Here is a 24,311-nt window from a genome sequence, read left to right as displayed (position 1 = left end):
GCGGAGGAGAAACAGTAAGACATGTTGAGCAAGCTGGTAGCTGCGGTGCCTCCAGAGTGCACACAGAGCACTTTTTATACACACTTTTTAATGAGCATATATTAGTCTAGTAAGCATAAAAATACAAATAAACCATGATTAGTAAAATGCTTCTCATAATTATTTTAGAATTTCATAGAACTTCGTTTTATCACGGATTTATCGAATCTTATTCACACAATGTATGAAGTAACCCATAAGCCTGCTTACAGCATAATTAAGAGGTCTTGCTTGGTCATAACTTCCTTTCTAAATTACTGCTTGGCATGAAATCCTATGCACTAGAACCAAATAATGGAGCTAGGCACAGGACAGATGAAGTGAGCAGGGGTAAAGACAGACCCCATCTTCAAAGGGATTGTCTACCCAACAGACCTATGTCTTGAGTGTGTCATTTGCTGATTACCATCTTGTCTGGCAATCTGAAGAATAAAGTAGTAGCCGAGAATCTCACCAGGGAGGAACTGAGGTGGTATGGGTGGGTGGAGTACAGAGGGACTCTATTAGTTCCATCAAAGGCAGCCTGCTACAGCTGTGCTGTGCTTCTCCTGGCCTCTCTGAACACCTTTTCTTCTGTCACTTATTCAAGGCTGGAGGTTGGTCCAAACACATGTAGCCAGAGAGTGGGTACACAGTCTGGGGCCCAAACATCATCAACAGCAACTGTATTACCAGAGAAGAGAAAACTGGCTTTAAAGGGGTTAGTGGTAAGGACTCTTCTTGCATGGAGACAGTGTCTCACTACATGTCTCTGGCTGCCCTGTAACTCAGAGATGAACCTGCCTCTGCCTTTCAAGTGCTAGGATTCATGGTGTGCACCATGAACCCAGCTATGACTACTTTCTAAAATGCAAAATTTCCTTAGATTTTCGCCCTACTGTTTTCGAAATTTGTCAAGTCCAAACGTGATTCTGAATGAGGTAGGTAGTCTCTACTCAGGCCTTGGTCTCTGAGGTGTCTGTCAAGGCCTATGCCATGAAAGCACTAGGCTCCCAGGCAGGGACAGTGCTGAGGGTGGCGGCAGCTGCTGGAGAAGCTTCTCAGTTGGCTATTTTCTCGATCTCATCCAAATCATCTGTGTCCAATCTTTCTATCTTCTTATCTGAGGGAAAAAAAGATTGGAAGACCACCATGGAAATCAACCAAGTCACTCAGAACAGCAGGCAGTCTGCGGAGGCAACCCCTGTGCAACAGTGATGCTTCCTCTAGCACAAGGCAGGCTGCCTGAGCCTGGACAGCTGGCTCCAGGGCCCGGTCACTCCTGCCAACTTCCCAGGAAGTCAGGTTCTCCTAGCCTGGTCCCAGGGCACTGATATTCCACTCCTGAGCCCTGACTGTGTGCTCCCTGACAACATGCCGATGGAGACAGCATGTGTGGGAGCAGAGCCTACTCGGGGACAAAGGAAACCTCCCCGCTCCCACATGCCCCTCTGAAAAGGGTTCCACACATAGCCAACTCAGGGACTCACTAAAATGCTCCTGGATTCTGTTGAGGATAGTCATGCTGTGCTTGCTGTCAACCATGTTTACCGCCAGACCCCTCTTGCCAAAGCGGCCCGTGCGCCCAATGCGGTGCAGGTAGGTCTCATTGTCTGGGTTCCCGTCCTTGTCCACAGGAAGGTCGAAATTGATGACCACAGACACTTGTTCAACATCAATACCTGTACAAAGGGGTTGGAGGGAGGTGACAAAGCAGGGCACCATCACACGCACACACACACACACACACACTTCTGCTGGACATATGGCCTGGACAGGTCACACCAGGATGGGGGCACTATAGAGGACCCCACTAAATTGGACTCTAGCCTAGGCAGAAAAACAGAACTCTACAAGTCATAGAGAAAGCGTCTGGAAGCCTGAGTTTCTTCCCACCAAGGCAGGACTGCTGGCTTCTCCCACAAGGTTCTTATTGCCCACAGGAATCAGCTTCTCTAGGAAGGAATGCCCCTAAAACCCTCCCACCTCCATGAGACCACGAACACAAGTACTTTTCTTGCTCACAGGGAGGGCCTGGGACCCCAAGCCTGGTGAACCGGGCCAGTCTCTGCTCACCTCGGGCACACACGTTGGTGGTCACCAGAACCTTCTCTTTGCCTTCTCGGAAGCGCTCAATCACTGCAGCTCTCTGCTCCACCATCATCTCTCCACTCAGCAGAGCCACCTGGTGGCCCTCTTTGGAGAGCTCCGCTGCCAGCCAGCTAGCTGTTTTCCGGGTCTAGAAAAGAAACCAAACATGTAATAAATCTCAGTACCTAAAAAGACTGTTGTGAATCTAGACCGTACCTGAAAACTTATCAGCTAACATTAAATATGCTAAAACTGCCAACCTGACAGTACAAAAGCAACCAGAAATGTCACTTGGGAAATAATTTTACTAAGTTTCCACTATCAAAATAAACTTCAGTGTGGTGAAATGGTTCAGTAGGCAAACATATTTGCTGCCATAATAATGATCTAATTTTGATTCCACAGACTCACACTGTGGAAGAGAATAGACTCCCCAGATATCCTGACATGCTGTGGCATGTATATACACACAAGATAAAATAAATGAATGTTAATTAAAACAACAACAGGGGCTAATGAGATGTCTCAGCCATTAAGAGCATTGTGCTCTTCCAGAGGTCCTGAGCAGAGTTCAATTCCTAGCAACCACATGGTAGTTCATGACCATCCACTTAAAGGGGTTCCTGGAGAGAGGACTCAGTGGTTAAGAGCACTGTCTGCTCTTCCAAAGGACCCAGATTCAATTCCCATAACCCACATGGCAGCTCACAACTGTCTGTAACACCAATTCCAAGGGATCTTACACATTCACACTAATGCACATAAAATTAAATCATTTTTTAAAAAGGGATCTAATGCCCCTTTCTGGGCGTGCAGGTGTACATGCAGAGAGAGTGCTGATACATAAATGAATAAATAAATTAAAAACAACAAAATAAAACTGCCTATAATCCCAGCACTTGGAAAGTGAGGCAGAAAAACCTAAAGTTGATGGCCAGCCTGAGCTACGTATTGAGACCTTATTTCAAAAACAAAACCTGAATGGGTCACAAAGGAGCTAGAGGAAACCATAGAAATTCCAAAAGACTATTACTGGACTCTTTGACATGGCCATGTCATGAAGAGACATGTCGGACATGCTACGTGCAAGAGACATGAAGAGATGGTTCTGGGTAAAGAGAGTCTCAGGAGACAGGATTACTAAATGCACAAGCAATCACTGATTGGCTCAGGTATGACATAAGACAATAATGGGCTGGAGAGATCGCTCAGTAGTTAAAAGAACATACTGCAACTTTAATCCCAGCCGTCAGGAGGCAGAGGTAGGTGAGGTTGATCTCTGAGTTTAAGGCCAGCCTGTACTACACAGAGAAACCCTGTCTCAAAAACAAAATAAAATCAATGCAGAAAGTTTGGCCATTAATAGAAGAGAACGTGTCCTACTCTTTTGTCTCCTAATACTATTTGCAAGTGCTTTTTCCAGGGAAAGGTAGCCAGCTTGTTAAATTTCTTCTTTTCCTTACAAATCATCAGTGACCTCTTTTGGATTTTCAATAACATATCTCCCACAAATAGATACTGTTCTGGGAACGCTGTGTTAAAGCTATGTACCTCCTAGAACATGACCACTAAAATAAACCATCTTCTCCATTCCCACAAGCCAGTTCTTTGCTCCTCAGAGAATTTGTTCCTTCTGAGCAAAGGAAGTGGTGCTAAATGAAGGAGGGGCAGTGGAGAATTTGTTCCTTCTGAGCAAAGGCAGTGGTGCTAAATGAAGGAGGGGCAGTGCATCCCAACATCAGCTACTCACATGGCAGAAGATCATGGCCTGAGCGATGGTGATGGCCCCATACAGGTTGCACAGGGCCTGGAACTTCTCCTCTCTGTTATTGCAAAGGACATAGTACTGTTTGATGGTGTCCAAAGTCTCCTCCTCGCGCTTCAGTTTGATGATGTTGGGGTCTGGGACCACCTTCTGGGCAAACTTCCACACCGAGTCTTCAAAGGTGGCAGAGAAAAGCAGCATCTGGCAGTTTCTGGGCAGCATCCTGCAAGTGGAGGCCCAGGCACTTTGCACGACTCCAAGGCTTTGCCAGAAGGAACACAAGCTCGGCCTCCCCGGCCAGGATGGGCTGTAGCCCCAGAGGGCTGACTTGGATACAGAGCATCCTGGGGAGGCAGGAGCAGACCCATCAAGACACTGGGCCGAATGAGGCTCCCAGGTCTCTTCTCGACCCATGCTGGGAGCATGGTGAGAGCTGCTGTGGAAATGGCCATCACACAGATGCTGCTGCACATAGCAGACAAAGAACCCAAGGGGAAAGAGGAGGCCTTGGCAAGTTCCTCCTGCCTCTGGTTCCTACCTCTGGATGCGGATGCTCTGGTCTTGGTGGCCCTGAGTTGCTATCATCACGTCAGCCTCATCCAGAACAAACACCTTGATCTTCTTGGGGTCAATAAACTTCAGCTTGGAGCACCAGTCCAGGACAGTCCCCGGGGTACCAATGACAATCTGCTCACTGACCTTCTGACCTCTTTCCACTGTGGAAAAGACATGTTCTAGGTATCCCAAAGGCAAGTTCAGGTCTGGAAATAATCACCTTACACATCCTCTCAGAATTGTCAGAACAAGTCATTTTCAGATTTCAAAACACGCGTGGGGGCTGCTAAGATTGCTAAGCGTGCAAAGGCTTCTGTTAGATCTGAAGAAGTAAGTTTAATCCCTGGGAACCACGTGGTGAAAGAACTGACTCCCACAAATTATCCTCTAACCTACACACAATCCCATCCCAATAAATGAATCACACGTGAGGCTATCCTCAAGCTTTGCTCCTTCAGCTATGAAGTACAATAGCCCCTGTTCAGTGCACTATGGACACAAAAGGTGCAAGTTTCTTTCTACTTCCTGCTAAAAACATAAAAATTATTTTTATCAGTTTGCTTATGAATTCCATGATCCCTGTTTAGGTTTCATCCCTCGTACTCACATTTATTGCCTCGAACAGCATAAGCCAGCTTCAATTCTGGATGAAACTTGCCCATTTGCTCAATCACTTTTCCTGTTTGAAGCGCCAGCTCATATGTTGGGGACAGGCACAAACACTGGCAGAGAATCACAGAAGACGACTTTAGTAACAGACAACAGGGTTAAGCCCACTAGCACACTGATGCTATTACCTCTTCAAATAGCCCAGGGGCCCTACTCCTCACGTGTACCCACCTCTCACCTGTTGAACAAAGGCCTTCAGTAAGGAACCCTGCCCTCATGGAAGCCCTGGTTTGGTATTATTGGAGGCCTTCAGAAATTACCGTTTAAAGCTGCTGTCTCCAAAAGAACTCTACCCCCCCCCCCCCGCCAAAGCCTGGAGCATTAACCTGCTATGTGATAGCCAAAGACTAAGGTGCCAACATTAATTATGCCTCATCACATGGCTACTTAGTGTCAGGGAAGACAAGCACAGATCTTAATACTTACCTGAGGGTGTCTGTCTGCTGGCTCCACTCTGCTGAGCATAGCTAGGACAAAGGCAGCTGTTTTCCCAGTACCAGACTGAGACTGGGCAATCAGATTCTGGGGGCTGCATTTAAAAAGAACGGAAAAAAAATTAATATTGGAGTGAGGTGTGGTGAGCCATGCTTTTATTCCTGCACTTAGGAGGTGGACACAGGCAGCTCTCTGTGAGTTTGAGAGCAGCCTGGTCTACATAGCAAGCTCCTGGCCGGTCAATGGTACACAGTAAGATCCTATCTCAAAGATTAAAAAAAAACAAACAAACAAAAAAAAACTATAATATTAAAGGTTGAAATGTTTTTTCCTACATAGAATGAGCCTCTCTCCGGTTAACGTTCGTTCTATTGTCTATGTTTCTGCACTGAACAGAAATTAACTGCAGTGCGTCATTTTATTTGGCAGTCGCCCGGATTGACTCTGCGCCCTGCACATGCTGTGTAATCTGGCACTGAACAGTATCTCTACTCCACATTTGAAAAATGCTTTTATTCATTAATTTTATATACATCTGTACGTCTGTGCAAGTCAGTGCAAGTCAGTGCCCACTGAGACCAGAAGAGAGAATCAGAGCTGGAGTCATAAGAAGTTGTGAACAACCTGACATAGTAATAGGAACCAAACCTGGGTCCTGTGGAAGAGCAGGAAGTGGTCTTATAACCACTGAGCCACCTCTCCAGCCCCTTTTGAAGATTTGTAAATTATGTTTAGTTTAGTGTTTCGGGGACTGGAGCTATGTAAGTGGACAATCAGAGGACAATTTTTAGGAGGTGGCTCCTTCCTTTTACCACATGGGTCCCAGGGATCACCCTACAGGTGTCAGTTATTGGAAAGGGCCTTCACCCAGAGCCACTTCACCAACTCCATTTTTTTTCCCTGTTAGTTGTTAAAAAAGGAAATGATTATTTAGCTGGACTCACACCAACAAAATCCTCATTCCAGATTCTAAAGTGTCCTAGTTCTAAAGCCCCAAGTGTCCGAGAGAGAGAGAGAGAGAGAGAGATCAAAACAGCAGAGTAAGATCTAGGCCACAAAGTCCCAATGAACTATAACATGCCCTGAATTTCCGCTCTTTCTGAAAACTCTCTCTTCCTGTCTGTACAGATAATACAAGACTGACACAGGTGGCACATTCTCCTTTCTTTTCTCAGGGTCCAATATATAGCCCAGGAGGTTGGCATCACACTCATGATGCATGTCTTACTTCTGTATGTGGAGTCCATAATTAGGCCTAATGGTGCTTTAGAAGAAACCCTTAGCAGTGTGTAGAACATGCCTTTAATCCCAAGTAGGAGGCAGAAGCAGATGGATCACTGTGAGTTTGAGGCCAGCTTGCTCTATAGAGTGAGCAAGCACAGCCAGGGCTACACAGAGAAACTGTCTCAACACCCCATCAAAAGAATGAAATGTGTTCAAATCTATGTGATTCTCCTTGCGCTTCCAAAGCTCTTTTCCTGAGAAAGCAAGTTGTCCCAGAAAGCCCATTTTGTGCCCAGAAACAATGAAAGCCAGTCATGAAGCACTTAGTTAAACCAATTCTGAAAAGGTACGGTTGGGTCTGCACTCACGGTTCAGCAAGCATCATGGGCAATGCATTCTCCTGGATCTTGGATGGTCTATTGAAGCCCATGGCATAGACTCCTTGGAGAAGCTGTGGTTTCCTAGGAGGAAACGTAGAGATGAGATGGATTTCTAGCAATTCAAATGGTTTGAGAGGCTTATCATCTTTTCCTAGATCTAGCAAGACACACTTCCTATCTCAGTCAAACTATTATTCTAAAGTTTACATTTATTTATTCTCTATAGATACACATGTATGATTGTGTCATGGTGTTCAGGTAAAGGCCAGAGGGCAACTTGCACGAGGCAGTGTTCTCCTTTTTCCATGAAGGTCCTAGGGACTGAACTTAAGTTATCAGGATTGGTGGCAAGTGCCTTTACCCAACGAACCATCTTACCAGCGCCTAACTAATTTTTTTAAAAAATTTATCTTTATCTATGTGTATGCATAGATGTGTGTGGGTGTCCTTGGAAGACAGAAAAAAGGACTGGACCAGGCATTGTGGCGAATGCCTGTAATCCCAGCACTCAGGAAGGCAGGGGAAGGCGGATCATTGTGAGTTTGAGGCCAGCTGGTCTACACAGCCCAGGACAACCAAGGCTACACAGAGAAACCCTGTTTTGAAAAAAAAAAAAAAAGAGAAAAAGAAAATGGAATTTTCAGAGGTCTTTTTGGCAGTATCTCAGGTAGCCAAGGCTATCCTTTCTTAATTCTTCTGATCATCCTGACTCATTTTTTAAAACTATTTAATTGGGCGGTGGTGGTGCACACCTTTAATCCCAGCACTTGGGAGGCAGAGGCAGCCGGATCTCTATGAGTTCGAGGCTGGCCTGGTCTACAGAGAGAGTGTTCCAGGATAGCCAAGACTACACAAAGAAAAACCACACCACAACCACCAAAACCAAAAAACCAAAATTTATTTTTATTTCTTGGAGATAAGGTCTCTACATAGCTGTGGCTGTCCTGGAACTCGATATACCTGACCATGACTCATCTCGTGAGTCCATCACCACACTTATGTAGTATGGGACTGCGCCCAGAGCTTCACAAGTGCCAGGCAAGCACTATGCCCACTGAGCTATATCCCCAGTCCTGGGAACAAATTCTTAAGCAACTATACAAGCATCAATTAATATTATGTTTATATGTATTCATAATATGTTCTCTACTAACTCTCTATTGATAAAGTATTTAACAAAAAATACACAAAACTCTTATTTTTAACTTTTGTTTGCTTATTATTACGCATTTGTGCATGACATACCTGGGAGTGCAGGTGTTACCTGCTCTGTCCCATGTACACATGGAGGTTACGGGACAACTTTCAGGAGTCAGTTCTGAGATTGAACTGAAGTCATCAGCTTGCACGGCAATAGCTTTTACCCACTGAGCCATCTGCCAGCCCAGAAGGCTTTCTGTTTTATGTTGCTGTTTTTTTGTTTTTTTTTTTTTTTTAAAGGAAAGCGTTCACTAGCCCAGTCTAGCCTTGAACTCACTATGTTGCTGAGGGCAGGCTTGAATCACTTTACCTCTGCCTTTATTGAGTGCAGGAATCACAGAAAAGCTAATAGCTGGGCATGGTATCTCACACCTACAATTGCAGTAAGAGAGCTGGAGGAAGAGGATTGCCATGAATTGCATACTATCCTGGGCTACAGTGAGTTCCAGGTCAGCCTGAGCTACTCAGTGAGACTTTATCTTTGTGGGGAAGGACGGCAACAGACTAGCAAGATGGCTGAATAAAGGCACCTGCTACAAAGCCTGATGACCCGAGTTTGATCTGTCAGCTGGACCCCACTTGATAGAAAGGGGGAGCCGACTCACACAACTTATTCTCTAACCTCTGTGCATGACATACCTGGGAGTGCAGGTGTTACCTGCTCTGTCCCATGTCCCATGTACCTGCTCGCACACACACACACACACACACTCACAAATAAATGCAGTAAAAAAAAAAAACCTTAAAGGACAAAGGGGCTAGAGAGATAGCTGAGCAGTTAAGAGAACTAACCTCTTACAAAGGAACCCAAATTCTAACTCAGGACTCAAATTCTAACTACAGTTCTGAGACCTGACTGACTGCACTCTTCTGGCCTCTAAGGGCCCCAGGCATGCTCTTGGTGCACACACACAGGTATCCACATACACACACACACAGAAAAAAAAAAATGAAAATTTTATATTAAATTAAAAATATTAAAAATTTGTAATAAAAATATTTTTAAAGGAGTTAGGGAGATGGCTCGGCAGTTAAGAGCACTGGCTGCTCATTCAGAGGTTCCGAGTTCAATTCCCAGCAACCACATGGTGGCTCATAACTATCTACAATGAAATCTGAAGCACTTTTCTGTCTGATGCTCTTCAGTCATGTAGGCATACAAGCAAATAAAAGCATTCATATTCACAAATAAAGAAAACTAAGGAGGAAAAAAAAATGCCAAACCAAAGTTCTTCTAAGTTTTCTCTATTTCTCTATGAAGCCAACTCTCCTGGCATATGTGGGTTCTCAGACATAGCTAATTTTCAAAATAAACAAAACCCTTTGGTATTCTCTATTTGGTAATAAAGGTGGCCTCTGACATGCTTGTTTAAAAAAGGTCACCACCTAATAATATTCACCAACCCAACAGGTTCCACTGGCTTTTTTTTTTCTTTTGCATTTTAAATCTTTAATTATAAAATAATTCAAGTTTGGCATGGTGGCACATATCTGTGATCCTAGTGTTGGCAAAGGAGGTGTGTGTGTGTGGGGAGGGGGGGATTGCTGTATTCCCAGCTTGCTGGCCAGCCAGTCTAGCCAACGGGTAAGCTACGAGCTCAGTGAGAGGCCCTGTCAGAAAACAAGGTGGGAAATGAGAGGTGAAGACAATCAGTCCCAGGCCTTCATGCATTCCCATGCACAGGCACACAACAAAGAATGGGAGAACCCCAAACAGCAATCCAGGCTCCATCCAGTTACCGTCCAACAACTCAATAAGAAGACAATTCAAGCTCCAAGTGGTAGCTCAGCTCTGTATCTGAGTTCCAGGCCATCCATGGCTACTTAACTAGGTTCTTTCACAAATAAACAGCAATGGACGAGGAGCTGAACTGAAAGTGCAAGTCTTTCAAATGAATCAAAAACTCAAGAGTGTGGAAGAAGTACCTCAGACTTAGGAAACAATGGAGCACATCAGATTGTCCTGACACGGCTGAGACAACTGGCTCACACGTGTAATCCTAGCACTTAGGAGGCTGAGGCAGGAGGATCACTGTAAGTCCTCAGATAACCTACACTACCTCATGCTATATAGGAAGACGAAGATGAAGCAGGGGGAGGAGGAGGAAGAAAAAAAGCAGGTGTGTGTGTGTCTCAGTGATTAAGAGCAGCACAGACTGCTCTTCCAGAGAACCTGAGTTCTGTTCCCAGCACCTACATGGTGACTCACAGCCATCTGTTACAATTTCAGGTCTACTGCCTTCTGACCTCCACTTGCTCCAGGCAGATACATACATGCAGACAAAAGCACTCATGCATTAAAATAAGAAATAAATAAATAAAACTAAATTAAAAAATTTATTTTTGTCAGGCAGTGGTGGCACACGCCTTTAATTGTAGCACTTGGGAGGCAGAGGAAAGTGGACCTCTGTGAGTCCAGCCTGGTTACAGAACTAGTTCCAGGATAGCCAGGACTAATCGGAGAAACATTGTCTCAAAAACACAAAACCAACCAACCAACTGAACCAAACAAAAAAGATTGTGATAGAAATCTGACATGAATGGGGCTGCTGAGATGGCTCAGTGGGTAAAGTCTTGCCACATGAGCATGACGGTACAAGCATGCCCAGCACCCATGGAAAAGCTAAGGAGTAGGAGTGGTGCTACATGCCTATAAGCCCAGGAATAGTAGAGGGGCAGACACAGGAGGACCCTTGGGATGTCTAGCTGAATGGATGTGCTGCAGGCTCAGAGATAAACGTCTCTGTCACACACACACATGAGCTCCATCCATTCTGCATTTTCAAGCGGTCAGTGTGGCAGTGTTGAGTATAGACACGATGCTATACAGCGTGGTCTCATTTCAAATTATTAGAAACCCCTCCTGAGAGCTGTTAAGTATACTTCATTATTAAAAGTGGTCCCTTCCCTCAAAGGCTGACCTACAAGGGCTGTGTTGTACTCAAGGTCCCAGGAACCCAGGCTCTTCAGACACTTTCTAAAAATGTTGTAAACCCTATAGTCTTCCAAAGGGCTTACCTAATAAGACATGTTCCTGACATCCAGAAATCACCTGTCATCCAATATTTTATTCAAAGTTCTAAGAGTATAAAAGAAAAAAAGACTTTCAGCTCTGACGAATGAACCGACAGCATTTCAGTCTCTACAGAGAAGATCAGGTGCACATGCACACCTACATCCCAGTTACCCATGAGGCTCGGGTGGGAGGGTCCTTGAGCCCAGCTGTCCACGGCTATCAAGGCAGCATGGTGAGATCCCACGTATACTCTGTAGCCCAGGCAGATCCTAAACTTCTGCTCCCTCTACTTCAAAACAGCTAGATTATGGGCCTTCAGCACCACCAGACTGCTCTGAGATCCAGTGTCCCCAGAAAAAGAAAAGAGCTACCCTGGAAGAAAATGGGTAGTCAAGAGGGGTAGAAGACCATCACTGTAACCATCACACAGTCTCATGTGTCCAGCCAGGCCTCAGATTTGCTGCGAGACCCAGAATGACCTTGAGTTTTTGATCCCCCTGCCTGCAGATGCTGGGATTATAGGCATGCCGCCAAGCGCTTGTTTTGTGCAGTGCTAGGGATCAAACACAGGACTTCCCATCTGTTGAGCAAGCACTCCCTCTACCACACCCCCACCCTCCCACACTCACTTTTGAATTACGTAGATTATTGCATAATCAAAGACATAAATATGACTTAAGCAAATTTTAAAGCCAAAGTAAAAGTCCACAGGGATCTGAAATGCTGGATTTGTTATCTTTGAGACTGAGTCTCTCTATGCAGTCCCAGCCAGAGTGAACTCACAGGTCCCCCGCCTCTGCTTCCTGAATGCTGGGATTAAAGTATGTTTTGCCATGCCCAGTGTACAGATACTGTTTTACTGGGACCGGGGAAGGAGGAGGATGTTCAAAGCTGAACACTCACAGGCGAAGCTCTTCGAAAGACTTCACTGAGTAGAGCGGGGAGGTTGGGTCCCTCTGCAGGACTTCCACTTGGTTGGTGTTATCCACAAGATTGCTTCTGATCAGCTTGTTGAGTAAAGACTGGGCAGCTCTGTCCTCTGTCAGGAAGAAAGGAAATTCTCCTCATCCACTCAGGGCAAGCCCCACTCTTTGTGTCTTTACACTAAACCCTGACAAGCACTCACCGTTGGAGAAAAGCCCAATCCCACTGCCTTTCATCTTTAACTTTTTGATTCTCACCTATTTTCACCTTATAGGGTCTCAGCTGAAGCCACAGCACTCTCCTGCCACAAGGCCCTGAGTGTATGGACTCTGTCCCTGCACTAGTAAGCTATTTTTTGTTTTAAGCCTCACTTGCCTGAGCCTCTCAAACAGCTGAGACTACAAACATGATGCTTCTTTCCTTAATCACCTTGTCACTACAGTGACACTCTTGTTTGTTTTTCCATTGTGGGGATAGAACTCAGGCCTAGCACACCAGACAAGTGTTTTGCCCTTGAGGTACATGTCCAGCCTGACATCCATACATCCCTTTTGCATTTGTGTGTGTGTGTGTGTGTGTGTGTGTGTGTGTGAGTACAAAGGTGTGCACATGAGTGTGGAGGTTAGAGATTGTATTGTGCATCCTCCTCCATTGCTTCATACCCTATTTTTTTGAGGTGTGGTCTCTCAACAAGCCTGGAGCCTACCAACTGTTAGACTGGCTGGCAGACAGCTCAGGATCCCCCTGCTGCCATCACACCACTCTCCATCAGAGCTAGGCTTACTGACGCATGGTCCGTGAAGTACACACCGGGGTACAACTCAGGTCACACTTTCATGGAAGCACTTTACTCAATGAGCCTTCTTCCCAGATCTGACACACCACCATTGAAGCCATTTTCTCTGGCTTCAGGAACTGCACACTCTTGATTTCCCCCTCACGTACTTGTTCTTGTAAGTCAAGGGGGTCTTTGGCTTGGGCCCCGGCCACACTAAGGTTCTTGCAACTTAAAAGAATGATTACCTTTCTCTTCATCCTCTGTCTTTTCTGCAGCCGTGCTGGCTTTGATAACACCTACACAAGAAAACAGCTGTCACCAAAAAGGCAAACACTACCCCACCTAAAGGCCAAAACAGTACAAGCACTAAAACTTACTGAAGTGAAAAATGTAAACAGATGGCATTTTTTCCTATTTAATGATTTTATGTTTACAGTATACGTAAGTGCATAAGAAAAACTTGAGGGTAGAATCACAAAAACAGGTAGTTTCTGACTTAGTTATCCTAAAATACAGCAGAGCATCACATCATGAATTCTATTCCCTATTTTTTACCTATAAGACTAGAGAAACTCCTAAAAAGTCCGACTAAATACTTTGTTATGAGACTGTAGGGAAGCAGACACTTTCAGGCTCTGTTGACAGAAATACTTGAAATCCTAGGATATTTACGGAGAGCCTCACATAGTGGTGAGTGTCGTCATTCCAGGAGCGGGGAAGCAGAAACAAGCACACCCAGAATTGGAGGCTAACCGGGTCTGTCAAGGCTTTATACCCAGACTGTGCTTCAAAACACTGAAAATAAACAATCTTACAGAGGATAGATTTTATTTTGGTTTTGAGACAGGATCTCATGTAGCTCAGTGGCTGAGTTTACTGTGAAGCAGAGGATGATACTGAACTTCTGATCCTTCTGCTTCAACTTCCGTGTGTTTAGATTAAAGAGGCCCTGCATGCCTGGTTTATATGGTGCCAAGGGTGGATCTGGGCTCCTGCATGCTGTGGAGCAGTCTACCCCCGAGCTATATATACCCTCAGCCCGACTTTGAAGATATTTGTCAATACTGTGAGTCCTTAGGTAAGGAAGTTTGCTGTCACACCTGACACCTGAGTTCAATCTCCAGGTCACACCTGGCAGGACAGAATCAACCCCTGTAAGTTGTCTTCTGACCTCCTGTGCATGCGACAGACGTGTCACACACAGCACATGCGCACAAGCACACGTGAACCACAGATTTATTTTCAGGATAGCTGGTTGGTGGCACATGCCTTTAATCCCAGCACATGGAGGAGGCAGAATCAGGTGAAACCCTGTCTCAAAAAAACAAACAAAAACAGAACAAAAAAGAAAAGCAAAAAAAAAAAAAAAAAAAAGATGTATTTTTATTTTAATTATATATGTCTACCCACATGAGTGCAGGTATCCTAAAGGCCGGAAAAGGGAGTAGTTACAGAATGGCGAGTCACCTGATATGGGTGTTAGACAGAACTGGGTTTCTGCAAAAGCAATGATAACTCTTAAGCACTGAGCCATCTCTCCAGCATGCCACAAATTTTCTTTTTTTCCAAATACTTAACATTCTTGACCTGGCAAATCTTGGCTAAATTACTGGACAAATATATTGCACAGTATATTTAAGCTCATGCTTATTCTAAAACATACTATTTATAATAATATCAAATAGGGCTGGAGAGATGGTTCTATCTGTTCTTCCAAAGGACCCAGGTTCAATTCCCAGCACGCAGACGGCAGCTCACAACTGACTGTAACGCCAACTCCAAGGGATCAAACACTAATTTTAAAATAAAATTTTAAAAATAGGAATATCAAATTGAGACAGACCTTATATTAATAACATATCAGCATAATATAAAGCTGTGTAGTTCAATAAGGAGAGCTTACAGAAGAATATCGTTGCATGAAGAAAATCAAGTATACTACGCACTATCTTGTCACCTTTCAGAAGTAGGGAGTAGCAGGAAGAGAGGACAGGAAAACAGAATGAATGAAAATATGAATCCCTACTTGTACTTGCCTTATATATTTAAAAAAATTTTTTTTGGAAGAAAAAGGAAACTTTGGGATTGTATTAAAAATTCAGAGCCAGGCACAGTAACATAAATCTGTAATCCTGGCACTTAGGATGCCGAGGTAGAAGGAATGCTATGAATTCAAGTCCAGCCTCAGCTATATGGCAAGACCCTATAGCCAAAAACAAACAAACAAATAAATAAATAAAGGACCTAAACAATCCAAGCAAAAGGAAACTAAAGTATAACATCACCAACAGCTGTCAATTCTGTGCTACAGGTTGAAGCCAGTATTCCTAAAATTCACGTATCCTTTTCCTAATCTGCAGTACCTCAGAAAGGGACCGCACTGCAGATGCCACTGGGTAGTGTGCCCTAATCCAATATTTGTGGGCCAACATGAAAAGGGGAAACCTAGGGCTGAGGGGCGACAGAACACTTGCCTCGAATGTTTAAAACTTGAGTTCGATCCCGAGCATTTCCAACCAACCAACCAATAATGGAAAGAGGAATGATATTCAGGAGAATAGCATGTGACTTGAGGGCAGAGATTTGGACAAAACTGAGAAAACCCAAGGGAACACCAAAGACAGCCACAAACCACCAGGAGTCAGGGGAGAGGCCTGGAACAAGGTCTTTTCTACAATCCCTCAGAAGTGACAAAGTTTGGATACCTCGATCTTTTCTACTCTCCTGAGCTTTCAAACAATAAGCTACTGGGGTTGGATTTTGTTTGCTTTTGAGAAAGGGTCTCACTTTGTAGCTCTAGCTGGCCCCTACCTTAGAAATCCACCTGCCTCTGCCTCTCCTGGCAGTAAAGGCCTGCACCACCACACCTGGCAGCTCTGAGGTTTAAACTACATACCACTGAGATGCTGTTTCACAGGCAACCCAACAAATGAACACAGGTGGCATGGGAACAGTAAACACTGGAGTGGTGTGGGAAGGGGGTTTGTACCTTTTATGCTTTCTGAGTTGTTGATTTTTGTTTGTTGGTTTGTTTCTTTTTTCTCCGAGACAGGATTTCTCTGTGTAGCCTTGGCTGTCTTGTACTTGGTTTGTAGACCTGGCTAGCCTTGAACTCAGAGATCCGCCTGCCTCTGCCTGAGTGCTGGGATTACAGGATTACATTACCTTGCAAGGTTCTTGTTTGTTTGTTTCCTAGATGGGCTTTACTATGTAGTCATGGGGGAGGGAGGACCTAAAAAAACCTCAAAAACCCTCTGAATCACACGAGAGCCAACATGCCTGGCTAGAACCCAGTCAAGCTTCAAAAGATTCAAACATCAAGTAAACAGGAGAAAATACAATAGGGACTTTTGTTATTTAAGTCTAGGAGAATCTGGAAAACATTCCCTCTCCCGAAATGTACCCCAGTTCCTGGTTTGGGCTCCATTCCACGTTGACACGTGTCGACTGACTCTGGGAGAGTCAGCTGCAGCACAAGCACAGGTATAACAGGTGCCTAGTCTGTAGTTCCAGGGACTCACCATTGCTGTCAGCTTTGACTTTCTCTTCCTTGATCTGCAGACTGCTCATCTGAGAAAAAACAAAAGGAAACAGTAAGCAAAATACCCAACTAAAGAGGGCAGTCCAACCCAGGGGCGGTGGGCTGCCTGCTGAAAGGTAAGCTGCCGGGGAGCTGAGCTGATTTGCTCTACTCAATAGAAGACATGCTAAAGGCCTGGGCAAAAACAGCTCGTGCTTCCTCAGCAGCACAAACAGAGGAGGTGGGCATGGGTTCAACATAACGGTACAGGGACAAAAGCGAAAAGAGATTCGAACAGCTGCTTTTCTTCTTTCTAGAACATCTGCATTGTTTGTTTCTCTGGGTTTGGGTGATGCAAGGTCAAACCCAGGACAAAAACAAAGGGACAGATGTGGAATCTCTAAGCCATGCCCCAATCTCTTTACCCCCATAATTAAACAAACTACAATCCTCTATCCTATCAAACACCTGCATGGAAGCTAATTTCAAATGTATCACAGTGAAACAGGCCTTTATCCAGTACCTGGGGGATGGAGGCAGGAAGATCACAAGTTGAAGATCATGAGTTAGAAGCCAGTTTGTGCCACATGAGACTTGCCTTAAAAGACAAACAAACAAAAACAGGGCTGGAGAGATGGCTCAGAGGTTAAGAGCACTGTTTGTTCTTCCAAAGGTCCTGAGTTCAATTCCCAGCAGCCACACGGTGGCTCCTAACTATCTGTAATGCTATCTGGTGTCCTCTTCTGGCATGTAAGCATACATGCAGGCAGAACACTTTTTAAACCATAAACAAATACACCTTAAAAAAAAAAAATCAATGACACCTCCACCCCCACGCCAATCAAGAAAGATATCAAGGTTTTCCCTGGCCTTGGGAGGAGAGGGAGTGAAGCAGCAGCAGCACTCACCTCTCTTCCTGACATGAGGAAGCAGTGCGGCATCCAGCACCATGCCTTCCACCATTCCAGACCCTGTGCCCTTCTCAAACCATGAGCCAAAATAACTGTTTGTTTGTTTGTTTGTTTGTTTTCTGAGACAAGGTTTCTCTGTGTAACCCTGGCTGTTCAGGAACTCACCTGGTAGACCAGGTTGGCCTTGAACTCAGATCTGCCTCTGCCTCTGCCTCTGCCCCTCTGCCCCTCTGCGCCTCTGCCCCTCTGCGCCTCTGCCCCTCTGCCCCTCTGCCCCTCTGCCCCTCTGCCCCTCTGCCCCTCTGCGCCTCTGCGCCTCTGCGCCTCTGCGCCTCTGCCTCTGCCTCTGCCTCTGCCTCTGCCTCTGGAGGGCTGAAATTGAAGGCTGAAATTGTGCACCACCACTGCCTGGCCGAATAGACTTTTAAATTGCTCCTATCACGTATTCTGTCACAGTCAAGGAACCAATGTAGATGGTATTATAAGATATGTTTCCAGGGCCCTGGGTCTGCCTGCAAGAACCCTTACTTAAGTGAGTATCATGAGTTGTTGGATTTTTGAGACAGGGTCTCTCTACAGCCTTGCCTATCCTGGAACACACTAGGGAGACTACCTTCTCCTTGAACTCAAGAGATCCACCTGCTTCAGCTTCCCAAGAGTTGAGATTAAAAGTGTGGGCCAACACACCCAGCATGCTCTCAGACTGGCTCTGCTTTGCTAAATGATAACGTCCTTTCCAAGCTGGCTCTCCAACTCTCACTACTGTAGGTCTTTGGGAAAGGAGATCTACTCTCACGTGCACCACTTACTTTTCTATTGCTCTGATGAGACATAAGCAAGACAGCTTACAGAAAAGCTCATTTGGGCTTGTGGTTCTAAAATTATTCTAGGGATTGGAGTCCATGGCATGGTGCAGAGAGCTAGGTGGCTAGAGCTAGATGCTGAAGCTGTACATCTTGAACTGAACTCAAAATAGGGCTTTTTGTTTTGTTTTGTTTTGTTTTGTTTAATTCACAAGTCCTACCTCCAGTACACACCTCCTCCAACAAAGCCACACCTCCTGAGCACCTGCCAAACAGGGGCACCAACTGAAGACCAAGTGTTAAAATGTCCAAGTCTATGGGGAACATCTCATTCAAACCACCATGACAGTTCGAGAGTTTTCATCTGATCTCTTTAGAGAAGATGCAGGTGAACACAGCTCCTTCTTTAGTGGGGGAAAGAGATCTCATAGCAGAACTTATTACTGGTTGGCTAATCATCATTTTCACATTATATGAACAGGAATCAACAGAAATATACAACTAGGATGGTCTGAACATTTGATTAAGACCCTGTGGAGTATTTAAATTCAAACACCTTAATTAGAGTAGCCTCCAGAAGGCCTGATGGAAGAGAAAACTAACCAAGCCCATGGAAGCATGGTTTGTTATGAAGAACAGATGTGTTAACACACCTTTCTCTGAGGAGCTAGACAAAAGGACGTCAAAAGCACGAATTTGTCATCACTTTCTCGACTGCACTCAAGGAAAGAACTGCTGGTTGACAAGTATGGCTGGCTTGATTGACAGTGATCAGTAATCACACCTGGGAGAGACCAGCCAGTCAACAGTCCATCTTTGTTCTTCAGCCACCCTCAGCACACAGCCTCTGACCATTAGTCCTGCCTCTCTGGACAGGAAGCGTACATAGGTCTAAGTGGTGAAAGGTGTGTGTATGTTAGGGTGGTGGTGGTGAAGCATGGCTCAAGGGGACTCCGTCAGCCTCCTGAGAACCACGATGGCAAGGTCAAATAGCAAGGATGTTTAGGTGGTTTTGTGATAAATCTTCTCAGAAGGAAATTAAGGACATACTATTTATTTTTAACCCCTGCAGTGCTAGGGCATCCAACCCAGGGCCTTAATCAGGCTAGGCAGGTGTGATCTGCAAAACTAACTCCCCAGCTTTGGAGAGTACATCTTTAAAAGCCAAAAGGAGAGGTATGGTAGTACTCTCCTGCAATTCCAGTCAAGAAGGATTACCAGAGTCCAGGGGTTGAGGCCTGACTGGACTTCAGAGTGAGATCCTTTTCTCAAAATCCATAATTAAGCCAGGCATGGTGACACATGCCTTTAGGGCCAGTACTAAAGAAGTCGAGGGAGTGGCTCTCTCGGTTCAAGGCCATCCTGGTTTACACGGCAAACTCCAGGGCAGCCTGGACTGAACATATAAGTTTCTCAGTCACTGTCTTTTAGGTATAATCTCCTATTAAACACTAGATCTGAAACCAAGTCATCAAGTCTGACGACTTGAATCCATCCCTGGGACCCACAAGAACAAGAATCTAGCCTCACAAGTTATCTTCTGACCTGCACACATGACCTATGGCACATGCATACTCAAAGCACACAAACACATACAAAAACTAAAGACGGTAGAGTTCAGTGGTTAGGAGAGCTTGTTGCTCTTGCAGAGGGCCAGGGTTTGGCTCCTAGCACCACAGGGAGGCTCACAACCGATTATGACTCCAGTTCCCGCGGATCCAACACCCTCTCCTAACATACGTGAGCGCTCAAGTGGTGCACAGATACACACAGGCAAAAGACCCAAACACACAAAACAAACAAAGATACTGAAAGGATTTGAGGCCACCGTGAGTTCACAGGGATCTGCAGGTCAGTTGGGCTGTCTCAAAAGCAAAACAAAGGCAGCAAACCTGTAACTCCAATATTGAAGAGCAGGCAGAAAGACAGGAAGTCAGGGGTTCTCAAGGCCAGCCTCGGCTACACAGCAAGTCGGAGGCCAACCTGTACTACGCTGTCTCTAACCACTACTAAAGAAAGAGAGAAAGAAAAAGCCTACTAAACAGTTTGTATCTGTGAAGTATTAACACTTGTAAACAAAAACCGTTACTCAGGAGAGCTACAAACTGCCGACCACATTAAGCATTAAGCTTAGAGGTAGGGAATGGTAGGTGAAAGCAAAATAAACTCACTCAAAAACTGTCCCTTAACAATGAAAAGAGGATTTTATGTTGCCATTTCTTGTAAGAGGTCGAGAGAAAGGCCAGTTTACGGCCTGGCACACAGTGAGGACAGAGTCAGCACAGGAGCAACTTTTCAGTCCAAATTGAGGTAAGAAGCTCACACCGGTTTTCTTCTCTCTAGGAGCAAACCAGCACTCAGCGATTGCCCGCATCAAACTCAAGCGGCGCGCGGGCCGCCCCGCCTCGGAGGTGACAGTGCTGGACACAGCGACCGCCTCAGTCCCCGATCCCCGCCAGGCCACTCACTGACCGACTTGACAGCGGCTTCCTGCTCGTCCACCGCCAGCGCCCAGGAATCGGTAGCCATGGTCCCCCAAACGAGCGACCCGAAGACAAGCCCCGCAGCGCGCCAACACCAGCCTTGAGTCCCAGTCCGCGCCAAGTGCCACTCACGCGGAGAGGAAAAAGACTTGCGCGGAGCTGACGTCACTTCCTGCCCCGCGCGGCCTGCTCCCATTCGTCCCTAGGTCGATAAGCATGCCTAGTTAGCGCTTGAAAATCCTGCTGGGCTGATGTCTGAATTCGAGGCCAGCCTGGTCTCCAGAGAGAGTTCCAGACGCCCAGGACCACGCAGAGGAAACCCTGTCTTGGGGGGGAAAAAAAAGAAAAAATTTCTACTGCGCTAGGTGCGGTCTCATTGTGAGTTAGCGCCCTAGAGCTCTGCAAAGAGTAACTAAGCACTCACTTCATTTCACACGAAGAGTCCTCCCTCTAGAACAAGGTGTCTTGCAGTTAGCTGCCGTCACCTGGCAAATGCTGAGACAAGGGATCCGGCGCCCTCTACTGGCCTTCACCATCATAGACATACGCGTGCACATAAATAAAAGTAAATGAGCCAGGCCATGATGGCCCCTTTATAATTCTAAGCAGGCCACCCTGCTCTACAGAGCAAGTTCCAAGACAGCCAGGGCTACAGAGAGAAGCCGTCTCGAAACAATCTATCAATCAATTATTAAAAACCAAACAGGGTTACATAGTACGTGCATGGTTATGTATTCAGTTTTTGGTTTTTTGAGACAAGAATCTCATATAGCCCAGACTGGTCTTGAACTCCTTTTTCTTGCCTCTGCCTCCCCAATGTTGGGATAAGAAATTATGATGGTTGTGTAAAGCTGTTCAAGTGACTTGAGCAGACACATCACACACACACACACACACACACACACACACACACAAAGACACTCTGAAAACAGTGCAAAATTCGGGAATGGTAGATGGACACCTTTAACTCCAGTACTTGGGAGGTACAGGGAGGAAGATGGAGAGTTCAAGGCCAGTCTGTGCTGTATGAAACCTAGTCTCAAAACAGACATATTTGGAGTCTGGCTGTCCATTGTCCTCTTGGTGCTGAAATTTCACTACCAGGATGCTGGTGAGATAGCTCAGCAGTTAACACTGACTGCTCTTCCAGAGGACCTGGTTTCAAATCCCAGCACCGACATGGCAGCTCACAACTCTCTACAACACCAGAATCTGACACCCTCATAAAGACATACATACAAGCAAACCACCAATGCACAATTATTAAAAGAAATTTCACTACCAAGCACAGCTGCTCTGGTACAAAGAACATGGTTCAGTGTATCTACTGGGACACAAGTCTTAGAGCAGACATGGGGTCTGGATACAATTAAGGAGTTCAAGTTTCGACTCGCCTTGAGACTGCAAGACTTATAATAGGTTTTGTTTTTCAAGACAGGTTTTCTCTGTGTAGCCCTGGCTGTCCTGTAGAGCAGGCTGGCATTGAACTAAGAGATCCACATGCCTCTGCCTCCTGAGTGCTGGAATTAATGGTGGACATCATCACCATCACCCAGCTTTTTCCTTCCTTCCTTCCTTCCTTCCTTCCTTCCTTCCTTCCTTCCTTTCCTTCCTTTCCTTCGACAGTGTCTCAATTTGTAACCTTGACTGGCCTGGAACTCTCAGTGTAGAACAGGATGGCCTTGAACTTTCGCCTGCTTCTGGCTCCCAACTGCTGGGATTACAGGCATGTACCTCCTTTAAAAAACACTTTCTTCCTACCACCTGCATCTACTGTGAGGTTGGTTTCTGGTGATTTAGTCTGAAGCCCGAAACCAACCAAAACCATAAAACCGCTCAGCTATTGTTGTAAACAGCTCTGGGCTGTGCCATACCTTCTTTCAGAACATTCCCAGCCCACAGCTAGCTTGTACACCCCAAAAGGAGTACACCCACAATGACTCCTTTTTTTCCACACCTGAGCCCAAAGAGAAGGCACTTTCTAATAATTCCTACCAAATAGCTTCTCCTGAGCCAAGCTCTGCCTCAGCTGAACTCTTTGCTGATCCTCACAAACCTTATTTTTCCCCCCTGTGGAAGCCATCTCAGCTGTTTCTTTTGACCTCCCCTTCCATGGCTTAGGAAAGCAATAGAATGTTAACCCTGGTGATAAGTGATTTTAGCCAGAAGGCCTAGAAGTGGTAATAAGTTTAAAAAAAAATTAAACCCTTATTCTAAACTGAGTATGATAGAATCTGCCTTTAAGCCCAGGACTCAGGAGGTAGAGATAGGTGGATCTCTGAGTCTGAGGCTAGCCTGATCAACAGAGTGAATTTCAGGACACCACAGCTATGTAGAGAAATCTTGTCTGTAAAACAAAACAATAAAAAAACTCATCGTGGCACATACCCTTAGTCACCGTGCTCAGGAGGCAGAGGCAGGCGAATCTCTGAGTTCAAGGCCAGCATAGACTACAAAGCAAGTCCAGGACATCCAAGGCCACCCCAGAAACCCTGTCTTGAAAACAAGAAGTGTGGGGCCAGCTGGGCATGGTGGCATCCTCCTGTAATCTCAGAACTCAGGGAGGCAGAGGTAGGCGGAGCTCTGAGTTTGAGACCAGCCTGGTCTACAGAGTCCAGGACAGCAAAGGCTACACAGAGAAACCCTGTCTCGAAAAAACAAAAACCAAAAACAAACAAAAGAGAGTGGGACCTGGAATCAGAAGTCTAGGCTTAATCTGGACTGCTTCTCCCTAGCAGGGTGTTGTAGGGCAATTCACAAAGCCTCTCTATGCTGGTTTCCCTGTCTGTAAAGCAGGAATGCTAACACACTGGTTGTGAAGAGTGGATGAGTTCATCTAGTAGGCCACCTAAGTCTGCCTACTGACGACTAGGACTAAAGCCATGCATTGCCACATCTGACAAACCGTTGCTTTGAAGAGACCATGATACAGCAATCGACAGCTGATCCAAAGGACTTGGTATTTTATTGGCTCAGGTGCCGGAAGCAAGACCCATGTTGAATTCCAGGTTTCCAACTTGACAATAAGCAACTGTGATGCCATCAGTGAGGTCAACTTGGAAGAGGAACTCCAAGCAGGGCTCAGGGCTTGGGTTGGTGATGTTTGCTGGGCTCCATTTTGTTCATAATTAGGTATCTAGAAAACATCCTAGATACAAGCACAGTTGTTTTTCCTACCCAAGAATCTAACAATCAAGCCTTGGGATAGATTGGGAGATGGGGGCAAAGTTCCAGCAGACAGAGCCATGGGATTGAACAAAGTTGCCTGCAGCCGAGAAGAGGAAATGGCCAAGTACTGAGGCATGAAGAGGTGAGTCAAAGAGCCTAACACGGGGTTGGAAAAGACCAAAAAGCGTGTTCCAATGGTAAACATTAGAGTGACTCTAGTCCCTACAGGAACTAGAGTACTGTTGAGAAATTAAATAGGAGTAGAAAGTATGTTCTGGACTAGGCTTGCACGGGCTGTCAGTGTCCTTGGTAAAGGACTTTTTCAGGAGTGGAGAGCAAAACTGCAGAGGGATGAGCACTGGAAATCAATG

The 24,311-nt window shown here is 45.6% G+C and overlaps 1 protein-coding gene across 3 annotated transcripts; it reads right to left on the bottom strand.

Moving 5' to 3' along the window:
- Positions 1–71: 71 nt before the first annotated feature.
- LOC110546021 (ATP-dependent RNA helicase DDX19A) lies at positions 72–20,920 on the bottom strand. Of its 3 annotated transcripts, none has more exons than XM_060391967.1 (12): positions 20,762–20,920; positions 16,577–16,625; positions 13,301–13,351; positions 12,257–12,392; positions 7,126–7,218; positions 5,525–5,627; positions 5,037–5,151; positions 4,413–4,590; positions 3,860–4,097; positions 2,095–2,257; positions 1,509–1,700; positions 72–1,141 (listed from the first exon to the last, which is right to left on the bottom strand). In XM_060391967.1, exons 1-12 carry the CDS (start codon positions 20,816–20,818, stop codon positions 1,080–1,082), a joined length of 1,437 nt encoding a protein of 478 aa, XP_060247950.1. In that variant the 5' UTR covers positions 20,819–20,920; the 3' UTR covers positions 72–1,079. The 3 variants fall into 3 exon arrangements, with proteins under 3 accessions (XP_060247950.1, XP_060247951.1, XP_060247952.1); XM_060391968.1 differs by lacking the exon at positions 20,762–20,920 and adding an exon at positions 20,461–20,481; XM_060391969.1 differs by lacking the exons at positions 12,257–12,392; positions 13,301–13,351; positions 16,577–16,625; positions 20,762–20,920 and adding an exon at positions 11,356–11,392.
- Positions 20,921–24,311: the final 3,391 nt, after the last annotated feature.

This window comes from Meriones unguiculatus, chromosome 10 (genome assembly GCF_030254825.1).
Source record: "Meriones unguiculatus strain TT.TT164.6M chromosome 10, Bangor_MerUng_6.1, whole genome shotgun sequence".
NCBI lineage: Eukaryota > Metazoa > Chordata > Mammalia > Rodentia > Muridae > Meriones > Meriones unguiculatus.
Note: the sequence above shows the minus strand (reverse complement) of the source record. Positions and strands in the feature narration are given on the sequence as shown.